This window comes from Sus scrofa, chromosome 3 (genome assembly GCF_054392235.1).
Source record: "Sus scrofa isolate SSC_HxYL_T2T_F1_AM1 chromosome 3, Sscrofa_HxYL_maternal_Yorkshire_Landrace_v2.0, whole genome shotgun sequence".
NCBI classification, from domain to species: Eukaryota; Metazoa; Chordata; class Mammalia; order Artiodactyla; family Suidae; genus Sus; species Sus scrofa.
Genome location: NC_139385.1, coordinates 58,760,682 through 58,773,533, shown reverse-complemented (window position 1 = coordinate 58,773,533; position 12,852 = coordinate 58,760,682). Strand labels below are relative to the sequence as shown.

General features: G+C 44.8%; 1 protein-coding gene across 1 annotated transcript in view; it reads left to right on the top strand.

The window, feature by feature from the left end:
- NCAPH (non-SMC condensin I complex subunit H) overlaps positions 1-12,534 on the top strand; it is a 40,572-nt gene extending 28,038 nt beyond the window's left edge. The window contains exons 10-18 of the mRNA XM_021087093.2: positions 977-1,125; positions 1,805-1,911; positions 2,939-3,061; positions 5,673-5,783; positions 6,690-6,863; positions 7,618-7,731; positions 9,362-9,453; positions 9,835-9,910; positions 12,048-12,534. Coding sequence (XP_020942752.1) covers positions 977-1,125; positions 1,805-1,911; positions 2,939-3,061; positions 5,673-5,783; positions 6,690-6,863; positions 7,618-7,731; positions 9,362-9,453; positions 9,835-9,910; positions 12,048-12,107 — 1,006 coding nt within the window. The 3' untranslated portion in view covers positions 12,108-12,534. The remainder of the gene's footprint in view (positions 1-976; positions 1,126-1,804; positions 1,912-2,938; positions 3,062-5,672; positions 5,784-6,689; positions 6,864-7,617; positions 7,732-9,361; positions 9,454-9,834; positions 9,911-12,047) is intronic.
- The last annotated feature ends 318 nt before the right edge of the window (positions 12,535-12,852 follow it).

Below are 12,852 nucleotides of genomic sequence, written 5' to 3'. Positions count from 1 at the left end.
CATAAGGCTTGATATAAGGGGGATTTATATGTATGACTCAGTACAGGTGAAGAGGCCCTCACTGTGTGAAGTTGCCTTTACCTTTAGAGGGCAGTACAGCAGCACTTACATGCTTTCTGACCTGGCAGAGGCCTTCAGGTGAAAGCTACCTCACAAGTTCTAATACCCTATCGAAAGGGCAAAAATCCAGCCAAGACTGCCTTGCCAAACTGGCCAGTTACACCCTTCAGACACAGCAAAGAATAAAGCTTGATACCTTAATAGATTGCAAGGGGGGAGCCCCAGTCGCATGGGGGACATAAATTAGAATAACATCTTTTTCACTTTCAGTCGGGACTGCAACAGTGCTAGTGGAGGCCTCATTTGTGGAAGGATGGTGAAGGAGGAATGCATTTATTGTACTGTGGGGCAGAAGGCCTTGTGTGTGGAAAGATCCTGGGGCTGGGATTCAGGGAATTGCGTTCAGTTCCTAGCTTTTAGTCTTATATAAAAACTTAATTTTTTTCTGTTTCAGTTTTCTTGTCTCTCAAATGGGTAAACTTGCATTTTATAAAGCACTTTGAAATATCCAAAGTACTGGGACCGTATTGTAAAATGAAGAGAAGCAAAAGCACTGATTAAGTAAAAGCTAATAATGAAGTTTTTGTTTTTGGTTTTGGTTTTTTGGCCACCCTGAGGCATATGGGTTCCTAGGCCAGGGATCAGATCCATGCCACAATTGCGATCTATGCCACAACTGCAGCATTGCCAGATCCGTAACCCGCTGTGCCAGGCCAGGGATGGAACCTGTGTCCCAGTACTGTAGAGATGCTGCTGATCCTGTTGTGCCACAGCAGAAACGCCAATGAGGAAGTATTATTTTGGATTTATTCTTAGAAATGTTGCTCACTTGTGGAAAAATAGGTAGAGTCTTCAGCTGCATCCTTTGCTGCTTTCCATGTCAATACAATAAAACATGATTTCATGTATGTTGCAGAGAAGAAACGATTCCTCTCGGGGATGGAGACATTTGGACCATGTGTCCTCTTCTATCCATGAAACCTGGAGAGTATTCCTACTTCAGCCCTCGAACCATGTCGATGTGGGCTGGCCCAGATCACTGGCGCTTTAGACCACGACACAAACGTACGTACTTCCTTTTGTATTTTTGGCCTTGGTCACAGCAAGCAGAAGTTCCCAGGCGAGGGATCGAACCTGCAGTGATGTACGCCACAGCACAGATGATGCGAGATCTTAACCCACTAAGCCACCAAGGAACTCCAGTACATACTTGTAGATGGAACTTTAGGAAGAGATGGTGCAGATGACGAGACAGTTGGCATTTCAGCCCAGGAAGGGAAATGCAGTTAGTTGGCCTGGCCTGGGATGGAGATCAGTTAAGGCTGAAGCCTCTGAGTGGGAACAGTCAGGAGGGCTGGCTGGTGACTTTACTGCCCCATTACCCACATGACTTCAAACAATGGCCTGAGGTGGGACTGACACCCAGGCTCCGGAGGGCCCACCGGGCTGTATACAGGCAGCACTCCGCAGCCCTCTGAAGCGCTAGGCCAGTGTTAGGTGTTTTGCATTCTCTCTCTGAAGAAAAAAAAAAGATTTTTTACTGTGCCTTTTTTTTTTTTTAAGCAAAAACACAAATTATTAGTTAAAGATGAAAATTAGATATATGATTTGCCTTTCCTAGTGCTGTTGTGATGCTCAGACACAAATTCTGTCTTGTGGGTAATAAGCCTGTCAAGTGATTTTATAAGATGAAGAAACAGGCCACAGAGGTGAGCAGTGTTGACATCTGTGTTCATTTCTGCAGAAGATACTACCTCACAATCAGAGAACAGAAAGAAGAGTGCAAAGAAGGATTTTGAAATCGACTTTGATGATGATATTGACTTTCATGTCTATTTTCGAAAAACAAAGGTTTGTGCTGGGTTTTTTTGTTTGTTTGATTGTTTTGCTTTTAGGGCCGCACCTGTGGCATGCGGAGGTTCCCAGGCTAGGGGGCGAATCGGAGCTACAGCTGCCAGCCTACACCACAGCCTCTGCCACGTAGGATCTGAGCCACATCTGCAACCTACACCACAGCTCAAGGCAACACCAGATCCTTAACCCACTGAGTGAGGCCAGGGATAGAACCTACAACCTCATCATTGCTAGTTGGATTCGTTTCAGCTGTGCCACAACGGCAACTCCCTGTGCTGGGTTTATTATCATTTCTTAAATTACTCTTTGCACTCCTCTTTACCTTTTACCATAGCATGTGGAAGTTACCAGGCCAAGGATTGAACCCCCACCACAGCAGTGACCTAAGCCATTGCAGTGACAATGCTGGATCCTGCTGAGCCACAAGAGAACTCCCAAATGGGATTTTTATTTATTTATTTATTTAATTTTTTGTCTTTTTGTCCTTTTTAGGGCCACATCCACGGCATATGGAGGTTCCCAGGCTAGGGGTTTAATCAGAGCTGTAGCCACTGGCCTATGCCAGAACCACAGCAATGCCAGATCCAAGCCACGTCTGCAACCTATGCCACAGCTCACGGCAACACTGGATCCTTAACCCACTGAGCGAGGCCAGGGATCGAACCTGCAACCTCATGGTTCCTAGTCGAATTCGTTCCTGCTTCGCCATAATGGGAACTCCTCAGATGTGATTTTTAAAAAATTCATTATGAATTTAACTCAGAGTTAAATGGATGGCTTCATTCTCCCTCAGTTTCTGGAGGAATTAAGAAATAGTCCCAAACTCAGTGGCAGAGAGAATCAAGTTTAGAATATAAATAATATCTGACAGAATCACTCCTTTACATATAAATAAGAACTCTGATGGTAGATGAGTGCTACCCAAACCCTTCCCAAAGGCCTTTCAAAAACAAAAAATGAAAATAGAGACCATTTTTATTAAAGATGGCTAAAAGCTTTTTTTTTTTTTGTTTTTTATTAATAGGCTGCTACTATTCTGAGCAAGTCCACTTTGGAGAACCAGAATTGGAGAGCCACCACTCTTCCTACAGATTTCCACTATGAGACTGAAAGTCTTGTCCAGCTGCATCTCAAACCAGGCACCAGGGTAAGGCTGTTCATTGATTCCTTAAAGTCACATTGTTAAACCTGTTCATAGCATCAGAGGTATCAAGTGGCTGATAGTGTGACTGTCTATGCCTTTGAGGTGATGGCAAGAGTGCAAGGAGTTTGTGTTAGTCCAGGGGCATCTCCGGGAGATACATCGGAAGGCAGAGCTAGAGGGAAAATCTTGTAGGACAGACACATGCTCAAGACTTGCAGATATCTCCCCTGGTTGGATTGCTGGACACTCAGGCCTATATGCCAAAATGCAGAGTGCTAAACAAGTTTTTGTCAAGGTTTTTACAAGATGTTAGTTATTTCTTTAGTCTTTGATTCTGTCAGTTTCTCATGATAGTTGTGGATTCACTAGCCAGATGCTTTCCCCAGCTCATGTTGCCTCCCTGTGATCCAGGTGTAGATGCAAGCCTGCTGTTATATGCAGGTGATGTAGATGCCAAGCATCTGACCATATGGTCCTTGGGTTCCCTGGTGCTGCACATGCTGCCCAAGCTCCTTCCATGGCTGATCAGATCGGTGCTCTAAGAGCAGCTTCCACTGCAGCCCAGTGGCTATTCATTTCCTTTGCCTGGGATGCTCCCTCCTCTGGTGATGCTAAGCAGCAAGTGCGAGTTCTGTTGCCAGGGTAACCATACTGGACCCTCGACTCATGAGGTGGAGGAGCAGAACCAGTCTGCTGGGGAGCTGAAGGGAGATGGGAGGACACTTCACCACACCTGGCCCAAGCCCCAGCTGCTTCTCCTGGCCACAAGCTACCTGTTCCTCCCTCAAGCCCTTATTATGAACAGTGAAGAACCTGGCCTAGGGGGTAATTGCTTATTCAGATGTGAAGATGGTAAAACAAAGTCATTGGATCATTGCACTCCAGGAGTTGTATTTTGTGGTTTTTTTCCATAATTGTTTCCATTAGAGGAAAGAATTCCTGCTTCTGATTATCCACAGGAGCAGATTTCCCTGGGTGTGTAGTAGGGCAGCCAGGCAGTGAGAGCCTGGGATACCTCCCCTCTTCCTGCCAGCAGAGCCACACTGAAGAGTGCCTAGTACTGGAGACGATACAGATTATTCACACATCCAGTTTGATATTTTAAAGGGTGATTCTCATAGCAGCCAGCCAGTATGTGAGGGGGTCACATATACTTCCTAAAAAATTTCTTGTAGACTATGGACTATTTATATATTTATTTACTGAAGCATATGGAAGTTCCCAGACCAGGGGTCAAATCAGAGGCCTTAACCCGATCAGTTGAATGATGGATCCATAATCCACTGCGTGAGGCCAGGGATTGAACCCGCATCCTTACAGAGATGATGTTAGGTCCTTAACCTGATGAGCCACAGTGAGAACTCCTGGACAATTTAGAGTGTGACCAGAGGAGAGTATTCCAAATGGAGAAGGATTTAGAAATTGTAACATATGAAGAAAAGTAGAGCAAGTGGGCATTTCTTAATAAATATCTATTAATTTATTTTTGGATTTATATTACAAAAGCATTGAGGTCTTTTGGTCTGCTTTTGTAGTATTTTTTAAGATTTTTATTTTTTCCATTATGGTTGGTTTATAATGTTCTGTCAATTTCTGCTATAAATCAAAGTGACCCAGTCATACATATACACACACACACACACACACATATATGTATATATATATTTATATTCTTTTTCTCACATTATCTTTCATCATGCTCCATCACAAGTGACTGTGCTATACAGCAGGATCTCATTGCTTATCCACTCCAAATGCAATAGTTTGCATCTACTAACACCAACTCTCAAGTCTTGTAGTATATGTTATATTAAAATATTCACTGTACTTTTGTAAACTGTACATAGTCTTAATCCCATTTCCTTCACTCCAAAGACACACCCCCCCCACTGAAGATCACTGGCCTAATGGCCTGAGAATATCTGAAGGACTGTGGTCCACAGGCACTCCCCAAAGAGGACGCAGACTTGCTCTGAAACCCTTGAAGGGAACAAGGGCCCATGGATGTGGCTCAGATCTGTTCTAGCAGCAACAAGCTGACTTCTTTTCAGATAGCTCTAGATGGTTTTGTGTGTGTGTGTGTGTGTTTTGTTTTGTTTTAGGGCCACACCAAGCTAGGGGTTGAATTGGAGCCACAGTTGCCAGCCTACACCACAGCCACAGCAACACAGGATCGAGCCACATCTGTGACCTACACTGCAGCTCATGCCAACGCCAGATCCTTAACCGACTGAGTGAGGCTAGAGATCAAACCCACATTCTTATGGATACTAATTGGGTTCATTACCACTGAGCCAAGATGGGAACTCCTAGGTGGTTTTGTTTTTAGTGAAAGAACACTTTTTCAAATAAAGTTGTATGTAGACCTAAGTGCAGGCTGGCTGCTCTGGTTTACTTGGGTTGGACGTAGCTTGGAGCCCTGCAGCCCTGGGCTTGCTCTAGGGTAGAGCTGTGCAGTTAGTTGAAAGTTGGCTGGATCAGATGACTTCTCAGGGCTCTCAGAACCCTAACGTGCTGGGAAATGATTATAGGAACTAAGGTTATCTCCCTAGCCTAGTTTACTAGCTGCTTTTCTAGAAATTGCTTTCTGCAGTTGTTCTTTCCTTCATTCTAGTTACTTAAGATGGCCCAAGGCCAAAGGGCAGGGACCGAGCATTATGAAGAAGTTGAAGCCTATGATTACAACAACCCTAACGATACCTCCAACTTTTGCCCTGGATTACAGGTAAACAGGGGCCAGAACTCCATCCTCTCTTCTGAGCAGGAGAGTTTCAACCTGTCCTGTGAGGCAGAAGGCTGGGGGCGATTCTGAGTTAGGTGAGGGTTTGTGGATGCCCGCCTGCCCCGGCATCAAACTGAGCAGAGCTGAGGCGGTAGCCAGAACCTGCGCCTGCCTTACCCTGAGCTCTGTGTGCAGAAAAACACGGACATACTGTAGTACACCGGCAACCATGTGGATGGAGTCTTTAGCCTGTACAAAGTGCTCGCCGTGGTCATTTGGGATTTCTAAGGAAAAGAAACACTTCTCCCACTCTTAGGAGCTGATGTTTTGGCTGGGGAGACAAAACACACAGATATGAAGACAGTGTGTTCTGACAGGGAAAATAGCCTATGGAGTGGCTTTCACGAGACCAGGCTTGTAGCTCTGATTTTGGTTCTCCGATTGTGAATTGTATAAGCTACTTCCCATCTTTAGATCTCAGAGTAAACCTCAAAATCCCTCTGTGAGTCTACAAGTGAGATAGTGGATGGAAGTGGGGGAAGGCCCCATCTGTGTCCCTGAAGGTGGGCAGAGGGAAAAGAAGTGGAAGAATAGTTTATTCACCTTATTTTCTTTCTTAGAAGAAAGTTGTTAATATTTTAATGAAAATCCAAACTGCCTTCTTGATCAGTGCTCCTCAGACTCAGTGTGCATTAGAGTCCTCCAGAGAGCCTTTTAAAAAACCAACTCCCGGCCCCATCCCACAGATCAGGTCTGGTGCTGGGCTCCCTGGAGGCACCTAGACGTCCATTCTAGGTTTGATGTGACATCACGAACTCTCAGGTGCTCTGCTCCTGCTATGTATGGAATCTGTTCAAGGATATTTTTAAACAGCTCTGCCAAATTTGAAAAGCTCACTTCTTCGCCCAGGCTGCTGACAGTGATGATGAAGAGTCAGAGGACTTATCTGTGGGACCAGTTGGGACCTTTGACCATTCTGGCCATCCACCTATGACAACACAAGACAACAATGACATGCCTGAAGTCCAAGGGTCAGATATCACAACTTATGGAGAGTCAAATCTGGTGGCTGAGCCTCAGAAGGTAAAGATGAAGCCAAGAATTTTTTTGTTTTTGTTTTTGGCTGCACCCACAGCATGCAGAAGTTCCTAGGCCAGGGATCAAACTCGTTCCACAACAGTGACTGGAACCACAGCAGTGACAATGCCAGATCTTTAACCACTAGGCCACTAGGGAACTCCTCATAGTCAATATTATTTGCCTGAGATCTGTTGAATTTGCCTCTTTTATGAGAGTCATATTAGCATGAGCTTGACGTTTTTCCTTCTCAGTTTTAACCCACTGCTCTCTTAAGTGCCTGATTCTTAAATAAGGCTGTAGGGAATGGACCGATGCTAGTTATGTTTGTGGAACTAGCCATCTCTCCAAAGATTGTTATAAACTGGATGACTAGCGGCGAACCAGCCACACAAGCAAAGTATGTGAATGAAGCCTGCAGGCCGAGAGAATTGGTTTCTCTGCTATTGGCTAAGGCTAGCTATTTGGCTCTAGAAAGTCTTGGCCAGATTCAATTCGTATTAAATGATCATTCCATTTAATATATATATTTGATTCACTTCTTTACACTGAAATTCCAGGGTACCTTTTTTGTGCTCGACTGAGAAGAAATTAGATGAAATGAGGGACTGTGTTTTAGAATGTCCAAAGGAAGCTCTGTAACTTTGTGGTGTAAATAGATTTTTTTCATTATTTGAACTCCAGACTTTTCTTTTTACAAAGAGCTGATGGTAATGCTTCTTTCTTCTGCTTAGTTTTACTTGTCATATGCCTATTTCAGGTAAATAAAATTGAAATTCAGTATGCTAAGACTGCCAAGAAGATGGACATGAAGAAGCTGAAGCAGAGCATGTGGGATTTGCTGACGGAGTTCCCCAAGCAAGCGGACGCAGAGGTAAGGTGTTCCATTCCCTCTGTGGGTGCCTGGCATGGGGGAAGGCGTGACTCTTGGCTGAACTGCAGGATTGGTAGTGCTAACATGGAAAGCCTTCATTCAGAAATACATCATTCCTCTGAGAAGAAAGTGAACCAAGTATACAAACAGACAGGTCACACAGAAGGTGACACACATTGTTCAGGCTAGCTGGTATCAAAAAATACAAATAAAGGCATCTTTATACAGCTTTGAAATAACAGCTTTAGCAATTAAATGCTTTTTAGTATGGAATTGGGGAAAAATTGGAGTACTTATTCACTGATGGTGCAGAATAAGTTGACAAATGACCCTTTGGGAAAGTAAATTCTAACATCTCAGGCACCATAAAATTACCTAATAATTCTGATTTGGGCAAGTAGGAAAGTAGTGTGTGTGTGTGTACACACACACACATATATAAAGTGCTGTCAAATTGTTTCTCCTTCAGAGCAAAGTGAAACCTTAATTAATTCATTCCTACTGAATGGGAACGCTGGTTAACTGGAGTCCTTCCACCTCCTCTTCCAGACTTCTGCTGTTCAGGGAATGTTCTAAGCTTTCCAAACTCAACCCATTCTATTATGCCTTCTCCTGCCAGCTGAGAAGTGAAAATTCATGATTTGGTGGAGGACCCTGAGCTGTGTAGTCTTGGATGTCAGATAAAGCTACAGTCGTATTCATAAGGTAGTGGGATGAATAGCACATACAAGGGCACTGTGCCTTTTAAAAAGTAGAAAAAGGGTTCTGCTTAACCTTTGAATTTAAATGATTCATATATCCTGTCCTTCAGGGATTCTGGTTACTTAAAGGTTTATTTATTTATTTATTTATTTATTTATTTTTATTTTTGGGGCTGTGCTCACAACATGCAGAAGTGCTTGGGCCAGGGATCAAACCAAACCACAGCAGTGACAACACCAAATCCTTAACTTGGCCCCCAGGGAACTCCTCAAAGATTTATTTAAACAAACAACTCTTTACCATGAAAATATTCAAACATATTCTAGAGAGAAAATCGTATGGTTAACACCCACTTCTAATAACTTTCAATGTTTTATCTATATTATCATCCAGTCTTATTCCTCCCTCTACCCATATACAGATTCTCAGTTATTTTAACACAAATACCAGACATAATATCCTTTTGTAACTGCTTGCCTGCTACCAAGGAGGCAGCCCTATTTGTGTGTGTGTGTGTGTGTATAAGTGGAAAGCTTAAGTCTACTCTTAGATGTAGATTCTGTTTCCTGTGGCTGTGGTCCAGTTGAAGCTATAAATGATCACAGCTTTTTGTAACTGTTTTGCCATTTTTTTCTTTTTGTCAGAAGGACTTAAAAGCCTCTCTCCAGTTTTTCCTTTACCAGGAGTATACTGGCCACCAACATCCACACTTGACTGTAACTTGGTCAATGGCAGTGTTATGGTCCACGGCTGAGGCACTGGGTCCCCTTATGGATCCTGTTTCTTCAGAATGCACCAACGAAATTGTTTTGATTTCGTTCTGATTTTATAGGCTTTTCTTTTTAGATATACAGCTTTTTAAGTGTATGTTGCTCTCTCAAAAGTGAACTGGCCTCAATCTGATCTGTATGTGTCTTTCTTCCATTAGGCAAACCATAGTGGGAATGGAGAAGCTGGGCACCCAGTGGCAGTGGCAGACCAGAAGCTGCTCAGTGGGCTCACGAAGGACCTACAGCAAAGGTGCGTGCCCCAGCTGCAGGAGCTCCAGCCCCAGCAGTTGGGGGAGAGGCCCCTCTGCACACCACCTGCCGTTTCAACATTTCTTGCAGTTTTTTCATTTCTTCTCTGCCTTAATAATTAAATGAGTAAATATAGGCCAACTTTAAAAAGGCATTTTATTGTACCAGTGGCTGGAATGGAACAGGAAATATTCTATTTCCAAATAGGAAACTGGAAAAACCTGCCTCTGAAAGGAAAAACCAGATCTTAAAGGCATCTGAAATATTTCTTTGTTTCTTATTAGTTTATTCACTGAGCATGTGTATTCATACTTCATGAAAGAGCCTTTGTTCCTGGAATTGCAATGACAGCTAAATACTTACTCACTTCTTTGTTTCAAAGCCTGCCTCCCCTTATGGCTCAGAACCTCTCCATACCTCTGGCCTTTGCATGTCTTCTACATTTAGCCAATGAAAAGGTGGGTAAACCTGGTAAGTGTGGGCATGGTCTCTCTGTGGTAACCTACTGGAGCTTTTTATTAGTCACTGGCAGCTTCTTGGCACATTAAATATAGTGTATTATGGAGTATACCTTCAACCCCAAGTATTAACCAGTCACCTAAAAATAACTTAGAAAAAGGCCATCATGGAGTTCCCTGGTGGGTTAAGGATCTGGCCTTGTTACTGCTGTGGCGTGGGTTTGATCCTTGTTCCCGGAATTTCTGCATGCCTCAGAAGTGACCGAAAAAAAAAAAAAGAAGAAAAATGCTATTGGGTGTGATTAGATAAGAAAATTATGAGGAGAACCCAAACGGAAAAATTTTAGAAAACGTAGGGTGCCTCCAAAGCTCAGAAACTTATCCTGTGATCTGTGAGTTCCCAACTTGAAAGGAGCTTTTAGATCATTGGGTGCCAGATCCTACCAGTGCCAAGGTCAGGTCACATGGGATATGTGGCAGAGAAAGGGGGAGAGATGAGGCTGGAAGGAGACAGATGCAGGGAGAGAGGGTAGCTATGTGGTGGCACCACAGGCTGTGCAGAAAGGATGTCTGTCACAGGGAGGGAGACAGCAGGAGGGCTGACTAACAGTGTGCCAGGCTCCTCGGGCCATGCTGGCTGATAGAGCTGAACAGCCATGAGATAGAGGCAGGAAGAGACCCGTCCTCTTAGGAGCCTGTGGATGTTTCCCGAGAGGCACCCCAGTGAGGCACGCAGCAAGTGCGTGGTGCTGCTTGAGACTTGATGTGCATTAGTGTCTGTCCTTACCCCCACCCCCAGCCCCTGATGTCTGTGGGCTAGACTGTACCATCTGCTGTGAGCATCACCAAGGCGGGGGCTAGACGTGTTCACAAGTATTACTGGCTAAGCCTTTGTGGGCAAGGCCTGGAATCTCACACCACCCTTGTGGATGGACGTGGGTGCTGGCAGCCTCTCTGGCTGGGTGTGTTCTCTTAGCCTGCCCACGGCTCCAAAACATAGGGTGCCTCCAAAGCTCAGAAATTTATCCTGAGTCCAAATTCTAGAAGTTTCAGTGGTTTCACTCAGTTGCACCAGCTTGAGAGCCCTGGGCCATGTGTCTCAACTGGTTCCCAAGTAGACAACTGCTGGAAAGCATTAGTGACCCCAGGCTTGACTCTGCCTCTCCCAGCGGAAGTGCTGGCTTTGCTTGTTTTGCTGTGATCAAATCTAAGGGGCTCCAGTGAGCTCAGCATCTGAAGAACTGGGAGGTGGCCTCAGATCGTGACCTGCTGGGCTGCACTTTGGGCTATCGGAGAAGATTTGACTAGTAACATTGGCCTGCAGTCACCAGCTAATCCACAGGGACCTGTGATAACGCAGAGCTTAGAGCCACCAAGGGAAATTTCACCACACCTTTCGCCAGAGCATGATCCCTCTTTGGCCTGCCTTCTCCTGGTTTTTCACTCCCATCTGGACGCTCAACCACGCTGGTAATGAGTGCCCCCTCAGCTATGACCTGGGAGGGGAGGTGCTTTCCACCTTTAGCAGGAGAGGAAGGTGCGCCAGAGGGGTGGGGTGGATGTTGAGTGCCAGCACACCATGCCTGCCTCCTGTGCCAGGCGAGGGAGGATGCTTGTGAAGATGTGCTTCTGTGGGAGGAGGGGCTTCTGACCTCTCTTTAGTCCTAAGGGAACAGCTGCCTGGAGTTGGTGGAGGTTCCGTGGAGTGGGAGGGTTGGGGAGGAACTGAGAGGCAGGGGAAAGGCCTGTGCGGGTATGGGGGAAAGTGTGGCTGTCGTGGCCATCAGGGGTGAGTTTCCAGGGCAGTGAGGGGATGGCCTGGAGTCAGCCTCTGGTGGATGGGGTTAATGGACGTGCCTCCTGGCTCCTGGTGGCCTCTCTGTCACTCCCCTCAGCTCCTAGGCCTTAATGAGAGATTGTTACAAGAACTAGAGGTGGCTCCCCGCCCCCCGCACTTGGCAAGGATTTGGAACCAGCTCTATTACACAGGCTATATTTGCTGTAACAGTTTTACTTGTAATCGTGGGATTAAACCTCCTTCTTTGTAGTCATGACCTTGTTACCTCAGATAGCATTCGTTTTATGATTCTTGTATCCTCTGTATACCAGAGTTCACATGTATCTGATCTTCCTTCAGAATCTAAAGCTGGAAGGAACCGAGGATCTTTCTGATGTTCTGGTGCAGCAAGGGGACTGAGTTCATGAGGAAAAGTCCTCGCCTCTTCAGTGACCAGGATGTCTGCACTTGGTGCTGCGATGCTGTGGGCTTGTGGCAAGGCTGCAGCCAACTGCCAGAGGGCCTGTTTGTCTGTCACTCTTCCCTTCACTTCTTCATCATCTGGGAACCCGCTCCCTGAAGCTCTATGCAAAAAGTTTTCTGTTCTGTGGCTACCACCTAGGAGGGAGAAGAGGGTGAGGAGGGAAACTGTGTCTCTTCTTTGTATCTATGTGTAGTTTTGTCTCCTCAATGGCTCTGTTGTTCTCCATACTTTACTGTCTTAGAAGATAATTTCCCAGTAGGGCACTTGTCCTCTAACAGAGTCCTATGGAAACCATGTATATAAAACACATCATGTGTGCTTAAATGTACATATAATGCTTAAAAATAAAATCATTCAGAATAATATGTTGGCAAACTATTTGAGTGCCCACAACATAAGTGTTAGACCAGGTCCTTATGCTTATGGGGGGGTGCAGACTTATTAAGCCAGAAAAAGACCTGCGTGTCAGTGTGAGGCAGGAAATGAACTGTCTTAAAGCAGAGTGGAGATTTCAAGATTGGGTTCATTGGATGACTATCTATGTAAAACCCGAAGGACTCCACATGAAAAACACTAGAATGCACAACATTGTAAATCAATTATACTTAAAAAAAATTAAAACAAACTACTAGAACTGGTAAATGAATTCAGCAAGGTAGCAGGATACAAGATTAACATAGA